Source organism: Sarcophilus harrisii, chromosome 1 (genome assembly GCF_902635505.1).
Source record: "Sarcophilus harrisii chromosome 1, mSarHar1.11, whole genome shotgun sequence".
Taxonomy (NCBI): domain Eukaryota; kingdom Metazoa; phylum Chordata; class Mammalia; order Dasyuromorphia; family Dasyuridae; genus Sarcophilus; species Sarcophilus harrisii.
The window spans coordinates 197504997-197529581 of NC_045426.1; the positions used below are offsets into that span (position 1 = coordinate 197504997).

At 34.8% G+C, this 24585-nt stretch overlaps 1 protein-coding gene across 5 annotated transcripts in view; it reads left to right on the forward strand.

The window, feature by feature from the left end:
- The first annotated feature begins 469 nt into the window (after window positions 1–469).
- The window catches only part of SLC25A46 (solute carrier family 25 member 46), a 37967-nt gene continuing 13851 nt past the window's right edge, over window positions 470–24585 (forward strand). Inside the window, exons 1-6 of one of the 5 annotated variants that reach the window (XM_031968381.1) lie at window positions 470–556; window positions 661–724; window positions 14107–14149; window positions 15448–15505; window positions 17230–17307; window positions 17850–17950. In XM_031968381.1, coding sequence (XP_031824241.1) covers window positions 664–724; window positions 14107–14149; window positions 15448–15505; window positions 17230–17307; window positions 17850–17950 — 341 coding nt within the window. In that variant the 5' untranslated portion in view covers window positions 470–556; window positions 661–663. The other 4 variants (XM_031968377.1, XM_031968362.1, XM_003759495.4 and 1 more) reach the window with 4 other exon arrangements.

Genomic DNA, 24585 nt, shown 5'->3' on the forward strand with positions numbered 1-24585 from the left:
GCCACATGAGAAGATGGGACTCATTAGAAAAGACTTTGATGTTAGGAAAGATTTAAGGCAAAAGAGAAAGATAACAGAGGACGAGAGTGTAGTGAAAAACAATGAACATGAACTTGGATAGATTTTGAGAGATTTTGGAGGATAGAAGGGCTTGTTGTGCTATATAATATATGTCATAAAGAACAGACACAACTGAACAATAAAACAAAACTGAGGGAATAGGAATGATGAGAATAGGTAGTTAGGAAAGGGGAATAGAGACAGGAAGAGATTAAACATTTTATTAAGTATTTATTATGTACCAGTCACTATGTTAAGCACTTGACAAATATTATCTCATTTGATCCTCACAACTCTGTGCTATTATTACCTCTATCTTACAGCTGAGGAAATTGAGGCAGACAGAGGTCAAGTGACTTGCTCAGCATCATACAAGTAGTGTCACAGATCTTCCTGACTCCAGACCAGTGCTCAATCCACTGTACCACTTAGCTGGGAGAGAAGAATCACTGGGATGGGGAGAGTATGACAGGATCAGTGTATGTGAACCATAAAGGTATGAATACAAGCAGAATAACATGACTAATGAGAGGGCCATTGAGGGAGAGGTAGGAAATCAAACTGTTTAAAGACCAGCCTCAAAGCCCAACCTCTCAACAGGTAATGATATTAAGTTGTCTGAGGCCCAGGAGACCCAGCTTGGAGAAGGCAGACACAGGCAGAGGTAAGCCCTGAGTCAGTGTTCATGGAGGGGTGGATGGTGGGAGTGGAAGGGATGGAGGGTGTGGGGTAACATCTGATACTGGTATTTGGATGTAATTCTGATCTGGGAAAGTGATCCAGAGTGCTGGAGAAGGCCTTGAGGCAAAGATAGAAGATAGTGACATGGATTTGAGAATAATTTAGGGATCTCTAGGAAATCTCAAAAATACATAAACATATAATTAGCTTATATTTGGAGAAGTCACTAGTAAATTTCCTATAATTGGAAATGTTCATTTCATTTTTCATTATTCTTTTCATTTCTTTCCATGTTTTTCTAAAAGTATTGAGCTCATCATTTCTTGCCACACAGTACAATTCTATTACAATCATATGCAACTTGTTTAGTCTGTTTCCCAACTGATAGGTATCTCCTCAATTTCCAGGGGGTTTTGGCCACCACAAAGAGAGCTGCTCTAAACATTTTGGAATTGATAGGTTCTTTTCCTTTTTTCCTGTTCACCTTGGACAACAAACCTAATAATTGTATTGTTAGGTCAAAGGATAGATAGTTTTATAACTCCTTCCAAATTGCTCTTCAGGTTGGATCAGTTCACAGTTCGATAGTGTATTAGCATCCCAATTTGTCCACATGCTCCCAATATTTGTCATTTCCTCCTATTATTTTAAACAATCTGATAAATGTGAAGATTTGTAAACATTGTTTTAATTCTTAATTTTCTAATCAAAAATGATTTAGAGCATTTTTTCATATGACTGATTTTTTCATCTAAAAACTGCTGATTCCTAGCCTTTGACCATTTCTCAATTGGGTAATGACTCATATTTTTATAAATTTGGTAGATTCTATGTATTCGAGATATTAACCCTTCATCTGAGAAATTGTCTATAAAAAATTTCCCCCAATTTTCTGATTTCTGCATGTGATTATTTTTAGTAAGGGAAGATCCTATTAAAATATGATACTGATAAAGTTCTTTGCATGAGCCACTGTGAACCATTTGAACCAATAATTATGAAACTTACCTATGTTTGCTACTTTCAGTTTTGTAATCAGATGAGGAATGACTATTTTTAATAAATTTGAATCAGTTTCTGGTGTCTAAAAAAGGGATCTTTACAAGAGAAACTTGCTGCAAAGATTTTTTTTTTTTAACCATTTACCTGCTACTCTTCTCAGTTTTGCTGCATTGGTTTTCTTTGTGCAAGATAAAATTTTGTATAATAAAGTTCATTTTAACTTTTATGACCCTTTCTATATCAGAGTAATTTTTTTCATATGACTATCAATAACTTGATTAGTTCATCTTGAAACTATTCATATCTTTTGATCACTTATCAACTGGGGAATTACTTTTTTTTTTTAATAAATTTGGCTCAGTTCCCTTCATGTTTGAGAAAAAAGACTTTCATCAGAGAAATTTGCTTCAAATTTTCTCTCATAATTACCATTGCTAACTATATTCCCCTCCCCCTATTTATTCTCTTTCTCTTTTCACTTTTTTCACTGTCCCTCCTCAAAATGTTTTGGTTTTGACTAATCCCTCCCCCATTAAGCCATTTCTTCTTATCATCCTCTCTTCCTTGTATCCTCTTTCCCTGCTACTTTGCTCTGCAGTATAACAGATTTCTATATCTATATTGACTCTGCATGTTATTTCCTCTTCGAGCCAATTCTAATGAAAATAAGATTCACTAACTCTCTCCCCCTTCTTCCCTTTACACTGTAAGAATTTTTTCTTGCCTCTTATATGGCAGATTAATTTATGCCATTCCACACTTCTCCCTTTCCCTTTCTCCCAGTACATTCTTTCACCCTCTTAATTTTATTTTTATTTAGCTATTATCCTTTCATATTCAACTCATACCTGAACCCTCTTGAGTATGTATATATATATATATATATATATATATATATATATATATATATATATATATATATATTTAGATATACTCCTTCTAACAGTCCTAACAATGAAAAGAGGTAGGAATCCTCCCATGTAGGAAACTAAATAGATTAACCTTGTTATCTCTCTTTTTATATTCCTTTCCTGATTACCTCCTTATGTTTATCCTGAGACCTATATTTGAAAATCAGATTTTCTATTTGGTTCTGGTCTTTTCATCATAAATTTTTAAAAGTCCTCTATTTCATTGAATATCCACCTTTCATCCCAAATAATTATGCTCAGTTTTGCTAGGAGGTGATTCTTGGTTGTAATCATAGCTCCTTTGTATTCCAGATTGTATTCCTACAAGCTCCCTGATTCTTTGATGTGGAAGGTGCTAAATCTTGTGCTATCCTGACTGTGGCTCCACTATATTTGAATTGTTTATTTCTAGATATTTGCAATATTTTCTTCTTGACCTAGGAATTCTGGAGACTCAGGAATATTATATTTCTGGGAGTTTTTATCATGGGATCTCTTTAAAGAGGTGATCAGTGGATTCTTTCAATTTCTATTTTACCTTCTAGCTCTAAAATATCAGGACAATTTTCCTTGATAATTTCTTGAAATTTTTAAGGAGATATTTTCTTCAGTGAGTTTTTGTACTTCTTTTCCTATTTGGCCAATTTTGCTTTTTAAGGCATTTTTTTCTTCATTAGCTTTTTGTATTTCCTTTTGCATCATTTCTCTTCCCTATTTTCTTCTATCTCTCTTATTTGATTTTCAGTCTCTTTTGAACCCTTCCATGGCCTGAGACTAATTCTTATTTTTTCTTGGAAGCTCGGAAGCTATATAAACTTTCATTTTATCTTCTTTTGAGTATGTGTTTTGATCTTCCTTGTCACCATAGTAACTTCCTGTGGTCAAAATTTTTCTCTCTTGTTTGCTCACCCCTCTCCTCCTCCTCCCCTCCCCCCAGTCATTACTTGGCTTTTAACTCTTTGTTAAAGTATAGCTCTGTTTCCAGGGTAGAGGGTGCAATGTCCCAAGCTTCAGGGGTTTTGTGTCACTGTTTTCAGAGATTCATCTAGAGACCTAACTTTTCACTTCTTCCAAGATGGTATGATCCAAGGAGAATTGCGTTTACTCCTCTCCTGGACTATGGTCTGGTCTGTGAATGGTCTTTTCTCCCCTGAACTGTGAGGGGAGTTCCTACTCCACTGTGACTCTTTAAGTTCTAGTATGCTAGTACTCCTTGTTGCTCTGGAACTGTGAGCCAAGAGTGTGTCTCAGATCTCAGTATAGGCAAAGCAACAGAATTCTGCCTCAGTGCTAGCAGTGACCCCCATATCCAGTCTGTGGGCTGAGATCTCTGGAAGCTGCCTATGACAGTGCTCCTGCTGCTGCTGCTGCTATTGCTACACTGAAAATTCAGTGACTTTCCATTCTAGTTTGCTGGGGCATCCCTCTCACCCTAGTGCTTTCCTTTCCTTTCTTTTCCAACTTTTCCTGCTGACATGTTGTTTTTGGTGTCTGTGAGCTGACAGGTCTGGAAAGTGCTATTGTTTCTACTGATTCAGAGGCCCCAATTTCCGCTCCTGGTTGACTGGGGCTGGAACTGCTAGAACTATAGACTTTACTTTTCCACCCTTTGGATCTTCTAAGTTTTCTCTGGCTGGAAAATTGTTCCACGCTATCTTTTCGTGGGTTTTAATGCTCTAAAATTTGTTTAGAGTTATTTAAACTATTAAAGCTATTTAAATATATTTGCAGGGATTTTAGAGAGAACTTTGGGTTGTCCCTGTCTTCATTCCTCCATCCTGGCTCTGGTTCTGACCCTCTCTATCTCTTGTGGCTCGTGAACCATTCCCCTACTCTGGAAATCTTTTATTTGATTAATGTCATCTGTGTCATCAGTTTTTGAAAATGACTTTTCAAAATTCCATTCTACATATGTTCATCTCCTCTTTAAGATCATTTGAAATACTATCCATGTTTTTGTTTTTCATATTAAATAGAATTTCTGGAGTTGGTCTTAAATGACTGAATGTTCTTGGTGACTGACAGTTTTGGTGACTGAATGTTCTTTGACTTTACCTTCAAGTATAAATAATTCCTTGGTTTTTGCTTTTATTTTATGAATTTGAATTTAGAGATAAAGTTCTTTATAATTCCCTTGCATTGATATGCTCTGTTATATTTATTTTGAATTTTATTGCAATTTAGTCCTGGTACATAACAAATTCACTTATATAAGGAGTCCATGGCCAATAAAAAGGCCAAGCTATGTGAGCTCAAGGCCTTCTTAGACGTGGTGAGTTCCCATAATCACATATGGCTGATTGACCAGATGCAATGCACTTTCCAGTGTAGCAAAGCGCTGCTGTAACCTTACTCTGTATCCTTGTCTTTGCTTTTTGGGCAAAGTAAATTTCTTCCTTTATTAAATGGTCATTGATTCACAAGTACTTCATTTCTTCCTAACTTTGAAGAGTTGAACTCTGACTTTAGCGCTGAACTTATAACATCTACATTGTTATTTCACTAACATACAGTTTTTGAGGATATTTTCCAAATTTGTAATGGTTAATTTTATAGGTCAATAGTTATATAAAGAATATTACATATGTGACAATTGCTTTAAACAAGTTATTTGCCATTTTTAATTTAAGGATGATAGAATGAGTCTTTTGACAATACATAGTTACAATTTTATATATAATATTTTTACGTTCAATGTATCTTACCTAGACTTACAATCCACAAAGATCTCAAAATAAAGCAAGCAGCCTAGATCTTTTTAAAATGATTCGTCTGTTGACCAATCAATTCTTTAGAATTTAGTCTCTAATTAGTTTTTTTCCAGCAGCCCTTTATTTGTTTTGTGTTTTAATCACTAAAGGATATTTAACAATAGTTTTTGCTTTTCTGAATTTGTGAGGTTTAAATGCACCTAGCTAAATAAATTTAATGTAATTTGCCTTATTTCATATTATTCTACATACTATATGCTACAGTTAAACTGTGCTACTGCATTGTGCTATAACTAATGCACATGATTTCCCAGAGGAAAAATTGCTCCAACTTTTAACATTTTTCTCTTTTGTCTTCTTTCCCAGTCTGATAGATGTAAAATAAAATATTTATTTTTATTTGCATTTCTCTAAAGATTAATGATTTATAGATTTTTTCATATTATTGATAGATTTCTTCCTTTTAAAATTATCTGTTCATATTCTTTTACCATTTATTATGGAATGGTTCTGAAGTCTTATAAATTTGGTTCAGTTCTTAATGCCAGAGAAATTTGTTCAAAGATTTGAACAAGGCAAAAGAGATGTGCTATTGTTTGAAGGAGAGATCCTGGAAATAATCTTTATGGACAGATCTGCCCATGCCACTTCCTTATTCAATAAATTCCAGTGGTTCCCTAATGTTTCTGGGATCAAATATAAATTACTTTGTTTATCTTTTGAAGTCATTCATAAACTTTGATACAGCCTAAGTCCCTCGTATTTTTATACATTACATTTTCCCTCAGAACATTCTAAATTGTACAATCAAGCCCATATTCTCTCTGCTGCTCACAGCATCACAGACCATCTGCCCTCTCAATGCCTTTTCCTTTTCTTACCTAAAAAGAGGAACTGTGGCCCTGAGAAGAGAAGAGGCTTGCTCAAGGACACAGAGATGCACATTTATACTTTATTAAAGGCCTTCTCCAGTCTTCCTGATTTATATCTTGCCATTAGACCAGGACACCTGGACAGCTCCAAAGAAAGTGAAGCTAATGATTTTGTACAGACTTCTCTCACTTAAATCCAGTTACTTTCACATCATGGCATCACTTCCTGATGATGGACATCATGAAGAATGAAGGACAAACAACAATCTATGAGTAGGAGTAGGAGCTGCCCCACCGAGGATCCAACTGGAACTGACCAGTTGAGTAATACACCTCTTTACTTTTCTATTCTTTTCTTTTTCTTGCTGTCTTTTTCCCCTTCTCTTGCCTCTGTCCCCATAGATTATCAAGGCCGTAGTTGTGGATGCTCTTCCTAAAGGAATATAAATTTTGATTGCTGAAACCTCAAAAGATTTTGGAGTTTATGCATAAGAGCATGGTTTAAACCCAAATCACTCTGGCTTTCATTGATTGACCAACAATAGGTCCCAGGCCAAAAGCCCTACTTAGTTACTGTGTGGGCCCTGATTGCTCAGAGTGAATGTAAATTGCATTTGTTTCTGTTTTGGCTGGAAACCCTTAGAGCTTTCTCCTCCTAGATTTGACTTTTTTTTTTTTTTTTTTTTTTTTTGGACTAGGTAAAAAAGATCTTTATCTGCATTATTTCTTACCTAGACTTAATCACTGATTGGGTGTTATCTAAGTCAAATTGGGACTTTTGCCTTTTCAAGGTCTCTCATTTCATTCAGGGTCATCTTCCATTGTCCTGCTCTATAACTTGCCACCGACCTAAATGGTTCTGGAGGAGAAAGTGAGGCTGATGATTTTGCAGAGCCCTCCCTCACTTAAATCCAGTTCACTTACATGTCATGGAATCACTTCCATAATTATCATGGTCCTCTTTCAGAATAAAGGACATTTAGTACCTCATCTGAATGTAACTATTTTGTATTTATTCTATAAATATTGTGATGAATGAAAAAACTAAAAAGACAGAATTTCTGGGTAATTAATGATCAATTTATTAACAGGCTAGCTAATAATTGATAAATTTTGATGGTCAGTGGTTTCTCTTGGTAACCAGAGACATGAAGAAATTAGAAACTTTAATATACTTTTAGAAAAGGGGGTGCCCCTCACAGGTAAAAATCAACCTTGATTTGTGAATAGTAAATGAAGGGGTGCACTAAAAGTCTGCACATCTTCCTGCACATCAATCCAAAGGATTGATCATGAGACTCATAAGTATCTAGTAATCTTGGTAATGAAATCCATCTCTTACCTAGACCTAAACTCCTTTGTTTTGAAGTATTTAGTTGCAACCTGTCTTCCCAGTGTCTTTATCCTTTATTTTTCCCCTCAATCTATACTGCACAACCAAACCCATTTTCTCTCTCTACTGCTCACATTATCATAATCTATCTTCCCTCTCATTGCCTTTTCTTTTAGTTTTCTCCTTCATAAGCCAAGTTACTTAAACTCTAATAAGAAAAGTATAATAACAATAATAAGAATTTATTGGTTTAGGTCTAAATTCCTGTAGATTAAATTCTGTTTACACTTCAAACAAAAGTAAGGTCTCCTAATTGAGTGGGGGCCTGTCCATGATAAAAAAGAGTATATATATATATATATATATATATATATATATATATATATATATATATAGTGAGAATTAGGGCAATCTTTTCTATTGGCCATATCCTTCAGGGACTGGGCTGACATCTACAAGAGCTGATCTCTGAATGAGAAAATAAGAAGCCTAAATTCTAATTAATATGTTATTAATAGAAAATAATTTCAGTGTAAAGTATATATTTATATGTGTACCTTTCATAGAATATTGTATACCTTTTGTAAAGAGCAGGGGCTATTAACATTTCATTACTTTATTTCCCAGTGACTGACAGACACAGTAAGGGTTTCATTAACTGATAGATATCATTCTCCTTCTACCTTAAATGATAGTTTTTAAACCTAAAAATGTATATAATTGTGCTTTTTGACAGTTGAAGTTTAGAGGAAGGGAAGAGTCCATTTTAGGCTTGAGGAACAGTGTGAACAGATACCCAAAATACATAGGGGGAAAAAGGTGTTATATTGCTCTCTTGATCTTTTAAACACAGATTGTGCCAAAAACATTTTATTGTCTTCTTTCATATATCCCAAAGCATCCAGTACTGCATTACCCCAAACAGTAAATCCTTTTTGAAGTAAATCTGTCACCAGTGTCTTGAGTATATTATTTCCCAATTTAATCTAGTAATTTCTGCCAGGTCAAAAAAAAAAAAAAATGCACCTCATACTGGGACTATTACAATAGCTAGCTGGTAGTTCTGCCTGCCTCCAGTCTTTCTCCTACTCCAATCCATCCTCCATTCAGCTACTAAAGTGATTTTCCTAAAGCACAGGTTCTACCATGTGACCCTTCTACTCAATAAACTACAGTAGTAGCTACCTCTTTCCTCTAGGATCAAATAGGATACCACTGTTTGGTATCCAAAGCCCTTCATAGTCTAGTCTTTTTCCAGGTTTCTTAAATTTTATTCCCCAATATATCCTCCTTAATCCAGTAGTACTAGCCTCTTGCTGTTCTAAGAACAAGACACTCAATTTGGTTTTGCATTTGCATTGACTATTCCTGCCCTCCTTTAAATCCCAACTAAAATTTCGTCATCTATACGAAGCATTTCTCAACATGTTTTAATTTTGTTATATCCAATTCTTCGTGAACCCCGTTTGAGGTTTTTTTTGTTTTTGGCAAAAATACTGGAGTGATTTGCCATTTCCTTTGCCAGTTCATTTTACAGATGAGGAAAAAAGGCGCAAGTGATTTGCCCAGGGTCCCATAGCTAGTGCTTGAGACTGCATTTGAATTCAGGAAAAGAAGTCTTTGCGATTCCAAATCTACTTCTCTATCCACTTAATCTCTAGCTGCTCTTAATCCCAGTGCTTGCTCTTTTATATTATATTCATCCTGTATATAGTTTATTAATCCATTTGTTTTTTGTCTTTCCCGTTAGATTGTGAACTTCTCGAGGGCAGGGATTGTCTTTCGCCTCTTTTTGTATACCCAATGTTCATTACTTGGCTTGACTCAAAGGTGTTTTATAAATAAATGTTAATTGACTGATTGGTTGCCTATCATTTTAAATTGACCAATAACGGATCTATAGGCAAGAACGAAGGATGATTCGATGTTCTATTATGAAAACACTCAGAATCTTGGGCAGGAGGTGCCAAGAGAAGGGAGTAAAGAACAGATGGAAAGCAACTTCAGGTTCAGAAAGTACGACTTTGCTCCAGGAGTCCTTGGAGCTAATGAAAACAGGTCGTATAAAGCACTCGAAAAAGACTGTAATCTTACTATCTCTATAACGGCTCGTCTTTAGGCTTAATTATCCTGAATTAAGTCCTGTGTTTTTCAGGTGGAAGGTGGAGATAACGTCCCTAAAATGCTTTAATTTGCTTTGCAGTATCATAGTCCCTGTATTTCTCTCTCTCTCTCTCTCTCCCCTTTCCCTCCCCACTTTGCCCTAACTATGACTTGAATTGACTCCACGTCTTTGCCCTAGCGCGGTTGACCTTGCCCTCGCATCAGTATCTTGGATATTTGAGATGACCAAAAACGTCGCCTCAAAATCCAGGCCGCTCGATGTGATAAAACTGGAGAAAAACAACTCGTTGCTGTTAATGCCAAACCTCAGCGACTACAGAGCCTCTCCCGATGACTTCCCTTAGTTTGCTCCCTGCTAGAGCTGAGCGAGGCTCTGGCCGTCGACAAGAGCGACGCATTTGCCCGTCATCGCCCTTCGAAGAAAAGGTTTTGTTTCAAGGCCGAGGCGCCTCCTCTAAGGGTTTTCCCTTTCCCTAGTCATTCCTTCCTTCAGGAGCAAACTGCTTACTTAACCAGCTTTCCTCTCTCACATCTCGCCCCTTTATTTCGGTTTTTTTTTGTTTTTAATCTCAACCTTTGGGGATACAATTTCGTTACACCTGCGTCACCCCAGCAACCGACGCCCCCAGGGCTAGCGGAAGCAAGGTTAATGTTCCGGGATTTCCTCTTCCGGGAGCACGGGGCGACTTCCGGTTGTCAGAATCTCTGGACGCAGAGGAGAAAGCGGTGGTGGTGGTGGTCGCAGCGGGTGGGCCTCCTCCGATGCTTCAGGTGCCCTCCGGCACGTAGTGGCTCCCTCCTTCCTCCTCGAGCTCGATGCATCCTCGACGTCCGGACGGCTTCGATGGCTTGGGCTACAAGGGCGGGGGCGGCAGCCGGGAGGAACCCGGGGGCAACAGTTTCTCCGCAAAGTCCTTCAGCTCCGCCTCCGACCTGAGCCACTGGGTGACCACTCCTCCCGACATCCCCGGCAGCCGCAACCTGCACTGGGGGGAGAAGACTCCCCATTATGGCCCGGGAGCCTCCCCAGGCCCGCTCGGGGGGACCGGCGAGGAGCCCTACCCCGGCGGCGGCTGCAGCAGCGGGCCCGGGGCTAGTAGCGGTGAGGGCCAGGGAGTCGGGAGCGCCGGGGCAGTGACAGGCTGCAGAAACTGGGCATGGGCGGGTGTGCGGAGGGAGGCGGCACGGGAACCTTAAGGTTTTATGCGCCTTCTTAGGAAAGGAAGGGGAAAGCGGCTGTTAGCTCTAACCGCGGGAGATTGCTTTCCTTCATGCTTCCCCCACCATCCCCTAGCCCCTACTCCTCTCCCGGCTCTCCAAGCCTCGTCCAGGTTCTTTCTACTCTTTAACTTAACCGTACCGTCTCTTTCTTCTTTTTCCACCGAAGCCTCCAAGATGAGAAATCTGAGGGCATATCAGTTTGGTAACTCTTAAAATGAAAATTATTTTGAGTAGGATGTCAAAAGACTAAAATTTTATCTTACTGTGCTTCACCCCGTGAGGGCAAATTCACTTAAATTCTCATTTCTAAAATGTTAGCAGTATCCGCTCTTTCAGAGCTTTGTGTGTTAGGTACCTATTTATTTTCACTTGAAATATCACATGGGCATCAGATATATCTATGAGTCTTCATTTTTTATTTAACAATTTGTATCAATTGTATGGAAGGCTGGTGTGAAACTGTTTTCTGGAGCCATCGTTAATTTCAAAAAATATTTTTAAATGCTCTCCCTTCTTCAAAGTAATTTTAAAATCTTTGTTCATGTTCATCTTGAACTCTCAGTTTTTATAGACTTTCCATCCTCATTAGGAATAGAGATATCTTGGATTTAGCATGCAATAATAAAAAAAAATTAAAGTTTATTTTGATTCTCTTTAAAATTTAATTTTACAATTTCAACTTGAATCGAAAAAACTTAATTGCTTTCATGATAATGATGTCAAAATATGTATTTGAAATTGCAAATAACATCCTTATGCTAAAGTGATTCCAAATTTGGAGTTGTAGCTCCAAAGTTTTATAATGTGAAAATATTTTATTATTATTTGAATGATTTGCTTTAACTATAGTTATGTAATTATAGTTAAAGTAATGACTAATAAAGTCCATAGAGAGTTTTAAGGGGCTAAAACTATGTCAGTAATATGAACGAATTAATTTTTGAAAATTAATGTGATTTTAAGTTGCAGCGAAAAGCATACTGTTCAGAACATGGTAGACCCATTTTTGTCCTAGTTAGGCCTTATTTAGAAAACTGTTCAATTCTGGATATCACATTTTAGAAATTACATCAACACACTGGAGTACATGTAGGATTGGTGAGGTGTTGAGGCATTTAGGATGTTGAGACAACTGACAGCAGTGCCATAGGAGCTCTAAGGAACTGAAAATATTCCTTGATGATTGCCTTTAATTGCTGGGGAAGATATTGTATAAAAGGAATTTGGTTGATCCCTAGAAGTCAAAAATAGGAACAATTTATGGCAATTGAGAGGAACAGGTTTTAGATCAATGTAAAGGAAAAGTTCTTAAGAGTGAAAAGTTTCCAAAAATAGAATGAGCTGCCTTGAAAGGTGATGTATTTCTCTGTAGGGAACTCTGTCTTACTATGTTACAGAAGGAATTTAAACATAAATGATTTCCTCTTGTGGTCTTGTGAAGTTTTATGGTGCTACTGTCTCATACATACAACTCTTTCCCCAGAAATACACTTAAACACTTAAGACTCATTATGTTCCTGACACTTGGACAGTGTGCTAATTATGAATATACAATTATTATACTGAAATTTATAAGCCACAGATGAAAACTTGTTTCAACACATTCCTATATGTTTAAAGTACTTATTTGCTATCCTAAGAGACATTTCTGATTCAATTGAAAGCGCCCTAAATTTGAAATTATAAGGGCTTGATTTCCAATTTTAGTTATATCACACATGTGAATTTGGGCAAGTCAGCTAATTTGTAGATCTCATATTACCTCCCATATAAAAATGAAGTTGCAGAACTAGATTTCTTTCCATAATGATCCAAATTGATAATTCTATCCTGGTCAATCATTTAGAAAATAATTATTTATATAGTTATTACTAGAACTCTATTACTATTCTCATTGTAAAGATACAAATCCCTTTTTTTCAATTTGAAATAATTTATATTATTAAGATGAGAGTAGAAGCTTAGCCTAAAGTCAGTTTCTTACACTAAAAATAGTGTATAAAGCTGTGGTGGTAAAAACAGGAACTAATAGCTTATGGTATAGTCTATAGAGCAAGCAATTCCATTTAGCTAATATTCAATTCCTATCCTATATAGATTCTGTTAAGTACTGTCATTGTTGGGCCTAAAGATGAATAAGATAACTACTATTGCTCTCAATTTGCAATTTAGTTTGAACCTTAGAAAATCTCCTTAAGTATGACATTTCTTGCAAAAGAGAGAATAAAGGAGTTTTTGATTTTTTTTGGTTTTTTAAGCTTTAGTTGATATTCCCCTTCCCCCTTTTTTTTTGTACTACAATCTTTCCTGGATGCTTAATTTTTCTGGCTAGAATGAAGAAGATATTTCACAGAAAATAAAGGATGATAGAGATAATTGTAAGAGGAAGAAAGAAACTCTGCAAGTAATCTTTTCTATTTTTTGAGGCTGGTTTGAATGCATGAATGAATGAAGCATTTATTAAATACTGTTAACCAAATAGTTTCTTGTACTCCCCTGGACATATGCTATTATATTCTAGATTCTTTTAAAGGGGAGACGAGTAAGGTAATTGCTTACTTAGAAGCAAGGAGATAAAAGGAGTAAAAGCGATGTCAAAGAAAATTATCCCATTTTGTCTCTTTTATTAAAATGTCTCTTGAAGTCCAGACTTTTTGCGTTTTGATACCTGACCATAACATTCTTTTCTGCTAGCTATAGATAACAGAGAAAACATCTGTCTGTTTTTGTCATCTGTGCATAACTGCTTCTAACTGGATATTTTTCCATTGAATATATCATTCACAAGGCCCTAATGATACCCAAGTTTAGGCCAATGAGTGAATTAAACACTCAGATGAAATTAATTTTTTTTTTTTTTTGATGGAAGGAAGCAATTGTAGAAATATAGGAAAGAAAGTAAGGGGAGGAGGGAGTACCTCACCTAATATAGTTGCTAGAAAAAGTCTTAGGAATTTCTATGTGATTTTTCCAGGATTATTGGTTTAACATTTTAATGGTGTATCCACTGTAATTGTGTATCCATCTTTATTTGTATGCAGGAGAAAATGTATTTGTGAGTAACTAGAGATCATGGAATACTTCAAAGTCTCCAGTACAAATTCATTTATATGAACTTTCTAAAAATAGAAATTAATCTTAAATTGCTACAATTTGCCCAACTTTAAATGATATATAATCTTCTCTTTCAGAACAGTTGAATAGATTTGCTGGATTTGGTATTGGACTTGCAAGGTACTAGTTTTATATAATATTTGCTTTAAGTTATTTAGAAAATGAGTTATGGCTAATATGAAGAAATTGAATAGGGGATAATTATTTTGTCAGTAAGAATCAAGATTCTGAGTTTGTGATCAGAGGAAGACAGGCTAGATCAAGGGTTCTTAAATTTTTGTGTCATGGATCCCTTTGGCAGTCTGATGAAAATTATGGTTCTTTTCTCAAAATAATACTTTTAAATGCATAAAGTAAAATACAGGGGCTTACAAAGGAAACTTTGAAATAAAGTTGTATTGAAATATAGAAATAAAAATGTAATTTCTTATCCACATTCATGAATCTCTTGAAATTCTATGCTAAGAATTCCTTCTAAAATTAAATTTTTAAAAATTGTGATTTTTGAATGACATTGGAAAGAAAGATTAAGCATTAGAAAGTCAGTTTCATTTAAAATAAATCTGATTTAAAATTAATTTAAAATAAAATTTAATTTAAAATTAAAACTAATCATAAACATTATTATCTACAGCAAGCCAAATATATTTGCAGAGTACATTTTAATAGAGCATTATGATTTTGTTATTTTGGAGATTTTAACGATGACAATACCCTTTTATTTACTTATAGTTTTTAATTTAATGCCAGCTCAGGACACTTATTCACATTTTCATCAAATTCAGTACATGATAAAATACCAAATTTATTTTTGCTTCTTATTGTTATTACTTTTTAATGATTACCTTAATACTTCAGGAATCTTTGTGGGGTTTATCGCTGAGGGAATTCCTTTCTCTGTTGTGCTAATAACCCTCTGCAACTTAAAAGTTTTTTTGGTTTCAAAATGTATCACCTTGTGGCCAACATATGTATACACCTCCCCAAGTTTAGCGATGTCATTTCTTGGACAACAAAAAACTTAGTTTCATCTTCATATCTTGATGACAAATCAGAGGAGGACTTTTGGGGGGATATATTCTGAGGCCATAATACATACTAAAAAAGACTTTTTAAAAAATGAAAGTGATTGTTTAAGGCTTAGAGAGAAAGGATTTATTTTAGCACACATTCAATTCATTAGGGATTTGTTTTTCATAAATAAGTAGTATATTGTTTCAGTTACATTGCTATAGCTCAGTTGTGTGATTTTTGTTAGTAATAGTATATTGCTTTTTGAAGTATTTTTTTTTTGTGTAGTTGAAATATTTTTGATAGTAAATATAAACAATTTTAGATTTGTTTTTTGTAAGTCTGCAATTCTTTAGAAAGATAGATTTTTGGAGTATTTATACAATGTTCAAAAATTGTTTTTATAGTCTGTTTACAGAAAATGTTTTGGCCCATCCTTGCATTGTTCTCCGTCGCCAGTGTCAGGTAAATTGCATGATTTCAGTTTTCTTTTGAAAATTTTAAATAATGTTGACATAGTAATGATGGAGGTAAGACTTCCAAGATTTGTGATGAACTTTGTTAAAGTAGGCTATAAATATTTAATTTATTATTTCATGTAATTTTTTTTTTCTAAAATGTATTTAGGATCCTGGAATTCGAGAACTACAAGGCACTTTAACATTCTAGTCCAGTTCTGTCATTTTGAAGAATAGAAAACAGAGGGCAGAGAGTTTAAATAACTTTCCTAAAGTCACATGATTGATAAATGGCAGTCAGGATCAGAACTCATTTTCTTTGACTTTCATTCTGTCTTTGACATTCACTCTAGTGTTGTTTTTCTGTATATTGTATATAAGTGAAGGCGCGCACTGTAAGTTATTGTTTTAGTATACCTTTAGTATACCTATAAAGAGTATTATTATTTTGTGATAAATTCACAGAATTTCATAGATAGAACATAGATAGAATCAAAAATTTAAAGTTGTCAATAACTTCTGTAACATTTCTTCACCAGCTTTTTCATTTCAGAGTAATAAATGCATAGAATTTTAGAAATATAGGAACCTTAGAGATAAAGTGATTTGTCCAAATAGATTACAGATGGGCTCCTCGTATTTCAAAACAGAAATTAAAGCTTACTTTTTTTCTTTCAAATGTTTTAACATGGGGAAGCTAGGTGGCACAGTGGATAGAGTATCAGCTCTGGCCTCAGACACTTAACACTTCCTAGCTGTGTGACCCTCGGCAAGCCACTTAACCCCAATTGCCTCAAAAAAAATGTTTTAAAATATAGTGCTTTTCAAAATGTAAATAAATTAAAATTTATTTAAATCTTAATTTATTTCAAGTTTTATGAATCCATGTGTTTAAAAGGGAAAATTAATTTTTTTAAAAATCCTCACTATAAATATGGAAAATTTGCCTTATCTTCAATAATTTGTTTTGGTATAGTCACAGAAAGCATCCCTGTTATCCAGTTAGTCTTTTTCTTCCTTTCTTCCTCTTAATTTTCTAATTTCTAGAAGCAATGATATGATGATATTTATGAAATTGATGTGCTAAGTTCCCTGCTGCCATAATGTCCTGTGTATTACAGACAGCTCTCTGGAGAGAAGTGTTTTCTTTTGCATAGCTCATAGACTTTTTTTTTTTTTTTGACTATCCAAAATGTCTTCAGTTCATGTAGCCTTCTTACTAAAGAGCATAAGGAGCACCATTTCTGAAGCCTTATATTAAAAATGAATTAAGATAGAAAGGATATTTTAAAGAATAGGGTAAAATATTGCATGCAAAGGTTGGGATCTTGGGAGTAAAAAGGGAAGACTTGGCATTTTAGGCATCAATCTGTTTTGAATAGTGAGTTCTTTTTGAGGAACTCGTGCACATTGGCTCTTTCCTGTTATATGGTAGCCATATATAGGTTCTTTGAGAATGAATTAAGCTTAAAACATAGTTGAGGAACTTAGGTTCACTAGGAATCTCTTCATATAACTATATAACATATTATACTATAGTAAAAATATAGTTTAAATGAATTTTAATTACTTCCTCATTTTTTAAAAATAAAATTAATGCTTTTCAAATATATTCCTGTATTTCCTGACATAAAAATATATTAATACCACTTAAAATTGGTTTACTTACATGTATTAAAGGGAAAATAATAACAACATTGATAATAAATCTTTTAAATTTAAATTTAACAGGTTAATTATCATGCTCGACATTATCATCTCACTCCATTTACAGTCATCAATATTATGTACAGCTTCAACAAAACCCAGGTGAGAATGTCAGTCTACACATTTGATTGATACATTTTTTAAAAGTTGAAGTTGTTTTATGTATACTCATTTACCTTAATTTTAAAAAGAACTATTCTTGTTCACTTAGATGTACAGTGAATCATCTAGGTATTAGAATTACTCAGCACAGTAAAGAAATAAAGAAAACAGTTTTTTAAAATGGGATCATTTGAAATATATGGATTCATATTTAATTGGCATATTTTCCATGATCCTAATTCAAACTACTCTGTATGATAAATAAGACATAAGCCTCCTCAAGGGCTATTTTGATTGTTTCTTTGTATCCTCAGCACCTCAAAGATCCAGGCATATACTAGATGCTTAATTAATTCTAATTGAATTGAATATTTTACAAGTACGAAAAGAAATTGAGCCAAAACCTCCTATGAAGATTTTCTCTGAAAAAGCATCAATAATTATTACAAAATAATTAAGAATTTGTCCATATTATATAGACTTTAATGGGTATATCTTTTTTTGGTGGTGGTTGTTTTTTTTTTTTTTTTTTTGCATTTTAGGGTCCAAGAGCCCTTTGGAAAGGAATGGGAAGCACATTTATTGTTCAGGGCATCACACTTGGGGCCGAAGGAATTATCAGCGAATTCACACCTTTGCCAAGGTATCCTTTTAAAATCTATGGTGAAATATAAGGGGGGAAAATTTAAGTGTTCATGTTGAAACTGATATTTAGTCTGAAATAGTCAAAAGAGAATTTACCATTAATATTATAGCCCAGTAAATAACAGATTAATTTAATGTTTTGAACTGGAGAAGTAGTCATAGTGTAATAGATAGAGAGCTGTTCTCAAAGCCAGGGAGACCTAATTCAAATCCTGTGTCTAATATATATACTGACTATGTGACTTTTGGCAAATCAGCCTCTCAGTGCTCTAGGTAATTCTTTAAGACTCTTAAGTTTTAGAAAAGGTATGAATTTAGATTGGTAAAGAGAATTTCCTTATCAAGGGGAAACCCTATATCAGTGAAATCACAGATCTATTTCTTACCCCTATCCCTTAAAAATGGAAAGGAACTTAGAAGAACATTTTTGCCTATTCTTATTCAACCATATCTTCAAATTTTTCCTTCTAGAAATAATACTTTTAAAGTTTCGCATGCTTTCTAATGCCAGCCTATAAGGATAGAAGGAGTTTTCTAACCAAAAAATTTCTGTATACCATTGAAATTATGGATTCAGGTATAGTCTGTCTCCTTATCTTATGGTCCTAAAATTCTCTTAAATATAGTCATACAAAAAAAGATTTTAAGTTTGTATATTTAAATTTTAACTTAAAATTTTTGGTTAGTGAATGTTTTTATCAAAATATACATGCCTAAAAATCTCTTTTCTTGGGTCATTCATACTCACCCTTCTTTTTTGGATATTATTATATTAAAAGAGTATAAATTCATACTCATAGCTAAGTACTCTCAGAAGTTTGGTCAGAAGTATAAAACCTGTGAAAAGATAATGTAATATGGAAAGGAATGAATTAAATAAATCTATCTGTAGTGAGTTCAACATATATATGGAAAATATCCCCCAAATATAAAACATTTCCTTTGCTCTCAAGGGACAAGCACAAAGAAGAAATAAATGAATGAATAAATGTATGTTTCAGAGTAGTAGGTATTGCATTTAAAGGAACAGAATCCAAGAAAGGAATTGGTGGGTTGTGCGAAAAAAAGAAGACAATAATGTTTTAATAAAATTCTTACTGACCCTCTAATCTGAGTTCTTAAATCTCCAGACTCAGTGTATTAATTTACATTTGTGTATAGGCTATAATCTTATGTCAATAAGGGATGAAGGAAGCAAAACTTATTTTTCTCTTGAATTCTCCTAGTACTTTGTGTATTTCTCTTACATATTTATCACAATATGATAATTAATTGCCTGAATCTCTTTCTGCATTAGATAGGAAGCTCTTTGAGAATTCAGACTGTGTCTTCTCATTCCTTGTATTCCCTTCCTACCTCGCATAGTACTTTGTACATATTAATGTACATATTAATAAAAATTAAATATTTGCTGAATAAAGCAATCAAATTTTGTATGTATATGCACAGGGCTGCTAGATGGTACAGTGGATAATGTAAGACCTGGAATTTTAAGAAAAATAAATTCAAATTCAGCCTCAGACACCTAGTAGATGTGTGAATACTAGCCTTTGTCCTAGTTTTCTCATCTGGAAAATGAGCTGGAGAAGGAAATGGCAAACTATTCCAGTATCTTTGCCAAGAGAATCCAAAATGGGGATCTTACTCATGAAAAGTTAGGGAACTAAAACAACTGAACAATAACACATAAATGTGATTTCTGTAATTCATTTTATATATTGCTCAGTAAGATTGATATTTAATATCCATTGATACTAATTGGATAAAGTTGTATCTAAGTGGATAAATGTGGTAGTTGATTCCATTGAAGAAAAATATTTTGTAATATTCTTAGAGGAACATCTTACAGTATTTAGTTTCATATTTAAGGGGATTTGTTTTAATTCACTTGCTTTGTGAATGCATGGTTATGAATATATAGCTTTCTTGACATTTTTTCCTGTGGAAATACTGTGTGTGTGTGTGTGTGTGTGTGTGTGTGTGTGTGTGTGTGTGTATATACAAGAAAGGTAACAACATTGTAATAAGTTTTAATGGTTTGATTGTAAAGTATTCATTCTGGTTCTGATCACTGCCTTCCTTAATTTGCCCTCCCTTTTATCACTTCCAACCCTGTTATCTTATTCTTCACTTTCAACTTCCCTGTTAGGTAAGGTAGATTTCTATACCCATTTGAGTATATATATTGTTCCTATTTTGGACCAATTCAGATAAAAATGAAGCCCCCTCCCCCCCCCCCCACTATTTTCCTCCTACTATATTAGCTCTTTTTTTTTTTTTTTTTTTTGCATTTTTTTATGTGTGATCATTTCCCCCATTCTCCTCTTCCTTCCCTCTCTTCTTCCAGTATGTCTTTCTCACTCATTTTATTTTAGATAACCTCAACATAATTGACTCAATCATGTACCTTCTATATTCTAATTGCCTTATTAACTGTCCTAATAATTTTAAAGTTCTTAAGTTACATAAAAAAGTCTTCCCATATAGGAATATAAACAGTTTAACCATGTTGAATTCCTTAAGATTTTTCTTCCATGTTTTCCTTTTTATGCTTCTCTTAAGTCTTATATTTGAAAGTCTTAATTTCTGTTCAGCTCTGTTCTTTTCATGAAGAATACCTAATAGTCATATATTTCAATAAATGTCCATTCTTCATCCTCCTCCCTCTTTGAAAGATTTTACTTAGTTTTGCTGAGCAAATTATTCTTGGCTTTAATCCTAGTTTCTTTATGATGGAGTATCATGTTCCAAGGCTTTTGCTCCTTTAGCATAGTTGGTTGTTGTCTTTCATTCTAGAAGAGGACCAAAACTGTTTTGGAGTCAAGGTACAGTGTGTCCAACTTTGCTGATTAGACCAATATAAGCTCAAAAGACTACTACAGGTGGGGCACAGATAGTTCATATGAATATTTGGAATGGAAATTCTCTAAAATTGCATCTCTCATTTCTTTTGACCTACTGCAATTCTTCTTTGCTTATAGAATACACCACCTTCTCTGATGAGGGCATGTCATGTGGGATGGTCTTTGCTACTGTCTCTCATGTCATGAAATCAATTCCAGAGTTCTTCAGAGAGACCTTGAGAATGTTCTTAAATCCCTTCTTCTGACTTACCATGTGAGCACCTTCCATGTGTGAGTTCTCTATAAAATAAGTGTTTTAGGCAAATGTACTTTCAGCATCAGTTCAACATGGCTAGTTCATCAGAGTTGTGCTCTCTACAGTTAAGTTTGAGTGCTTGGTAGCTGAACTTAAGACCTTCCGTATCTTATTACCTACTCTTGCCAGATGATTTTCAGAATCTACCTAAGACAATTCAGTAGTATTTCAGTTTCGTGGCATTTCAGTTTCTTGTATACTATCCAGGTTTCAAAAGCATACAGCAATGAAGTCAGCATAATGGTTGTGCAGACAAAGTTTTGTAAGCAGCCTAACAACTTTTATCTCTCACACTTTCCTTTGGAACCTCCCAAATACTGAACCAGCTTTGACATTTTGTTAATCAACCTCATCTCTGTGGACATCCCTGGAAAGTATACTGGCAAGATAAATGAACTTAACAGTTTTCAAAGTTGTTCCATTTACTATAACTGATAGTTCCACGTATGAATGATATGGTAGTGACTGATGGTAAATTTCTTTTCTTAAGCCAAAATTAACACAAGCAGCATACAATCGATTAATACTTTGTGGCATGTAGGCTTCAGTTTGCATTGAGCATATAATCATCTGGGAACAAAAGGGATCATGCATCAATTCTTGAACTTTTAGTCTTGACTTTTGTTGTAGCCTTTTTAAATTAAATAATTTGCCATTAGTGCAGTAGCTGCTCCTGATATCTTTTTTGAAGGCATTTGATAATATTGCTGCAAATATACTAAAAATCATGGGAACAAGCACATAGATGGTGACTTGGAAAGTGAAGCAGCATTGTTCATTATGAAGAACCCATGCAAGCATGCTGTCATGAAATTGACAAAGAATACTGATGAACTTTTCTGAGCAACCAAATTTAATTTTCCATAAACCCTCATGAGCAACGGTAGCAGAGGCCTTGGTCAGATTGATGAATCTTGTGTACAGACCTGTCTTTTGTTTCTGGCATTTCTCCTGGAACTGTTGGGCAGGAAAGACCAGATGAATCATTCCATAGTTCTTTATGAAGCTATATGGTATTCAACATTCTTCCAGGTGAAGGAGCAACCTTTTAAGGTGAACCAAGAATTTTGCCAACAATGATAAAGAGAGACCCTCCCCCCACTTCATCCCCTGTACTTGTCATAAGACAATGTATTTCATTTTCCTTTATAGGGATGGACATCCTTAAACTCCTGGGGAATAACCTCCTCTTGCCACATAATTCAGAATATTTCATTTAACTTTTATGTGAGCAGTGTCCCTTGCTTTGTAAATCTCAGCTGGAATAGAATCCACACCAAGTGCTTTGCCACATGAGAGGAGCCTAATGGCACTTAAAACCTCTTCTTCAGTTGGAAATTAGATGTACTTTAACATAAGTATATGATCAGTTGCTTCAGCATTTTTTAATAATGGTCTCTTGAGAATACTATGGAATTATTCAACCCATTTCTCCAAGATCATGTCCTTGTCACTAATCATTGTGGCTCTTTCAACCAAGTAATTGAGATGCACCAAAGAACGTTGGCCCATAAGTAGCTTTCAGGGCCTCATAAAAGCACTTTGGATTATTATTATCAAACTAAAACTGAATTTCATCTGCCTTTTTACAGAGTCAAGAATCCTGTATCTCTAAACTTCACTAGCACTTTACTTTTCATGGAGTTAAATGCTGCCTAAATAGATGGACTACCCTGCTTGATGTTTGCAAGTGTTCTGACCCGTATAAGTAAATGCAATCTGATACACCAGATCTCTGAAAGCTATCCAGTGCTTTTCTGTTTTACTTTTGCCAACTGTATGTTGGCTCAGTTTCCCTCCAAGTTAGCTACACATTGTTTCCACTCAAAGAAACTTTCTAATCTGTTGTAGTTAAGTATTCTAGTAGTCATTTTGCCTTAAGGCCACCGCTTTTGTTAAATGTGAATATTTGGCTTGGAGAAGATATGTGCCATATATCACCTCTATCACTTTGATATTCTTTCTCTCTTTTCCTTACAATGATATAGTCCATTAAATGCTAGTATTTGCTACAAGGCTGTATTCATGAAGTTTAATTGTATTTAGATAAGTGGAAGAAAGTGTTGGTGTTGAGATGCAGCAGTAAGTAGTGACTAATTAGGTATTGTGAATATATAGTGAATGCTATTTCTGCATTCTGCTCAATGATTCCTTGCCATGTTTGATAGTCTATGTATATTATTTTTATTTTTATTTTTTACTTTTGCTGAGGCAATTGGGGTAAAGTGACTTGCCCAGGGTCACACAGCTAGGAAGTGTTAAATGTCTAAGACCAGATTTGAACTCAGGTCCTCCTGACTTCAGGGCTGGTACTCTACCCATTGTGCCACCTATCTGCCCCTATCTGTGCATATTATTGCATTAAAGTCACCCAGAGTTATAATTATAAGCCTTTCCTCTTTCAGCACATTGATGATGAAGGGTCTCCAAGTCTTCATAAAATTTTTCTTTGACTTCCTTAGGGTTCGGCATGGTAGGAGCATACACACTAATGATGGTTGTACTGTACTTTCCTTCAAGAGGCAATCACATTTTCATGAGCCTGTCATTCATTTCTTTTGGGAGGCATAAACTTGTTGACTTAGATTAGTTTTGATTCCGAAATTATGTCAGCTTCATGGCACTAGCCTTCACTGCAGTCATTCCAGGAAAAAAAAATACAACAACTATTCATTCAGCTCCAACTTTGGTAGGCTAGTCTTCATTTGCCAACTTTGTTTCATTCACAGGTGCTTTTTGGTTGTGATACCTGCTAAGTTCTCTCACAACGAGGACTGTTTGTCTCTATAATGTCTATAAATATGAACACATTCCATGTACTGATAGTGAGTAGAATCAACTTTGCAGAAATTTTTATATTTTTGTGTATGTGTATATGTGTGTGTGTGTGTGAGATTTTAACTGCAGGGTTAAATGGTCATAGGCAATGGAGTTGCCAAACATTGTCTGCTCCTATAACTATTGCTGTTTCAGGAATCTCCAGCAATTTTTTTCTGACCAATTGTCCAGTCATCTTACTATCTCTAACTTGAGCACTCCCAAACCTGTTGCTCCTTTTTCCACCATCGAGTTTCACCATGGTGTTGCATCCACTTCTTATCTCTATGTCACAGATCTTTCCTTTCAACATCCTAAATTGTCTTTGACTAGAAGAATGTCTCACCCTGTCCTTTTATTGTCTCTGCTGCCCCAGAATTCTAAGCATTAGAAGCATTAATTTGAAGTCATTTGGAGGAAAATGTTGGGAAAATTTAAATGTAGTTCTTCTTCTGATTTTCCATCTTGGCTCTGATTCTGGAAATCTTGAAAGGGTGACATTGAAAGAATATATTTGGAACACTCTTAAGATGATGAAATGGCCTAAGTCAGAACCTGTCATTGCAGTGACTTAACGAAAACTTAGGTATTTTCTTGTTCAAAATATTATGGAAAGAGACAAACTTTAATAGGGAATGAACTAGAAGACTTCTGAGA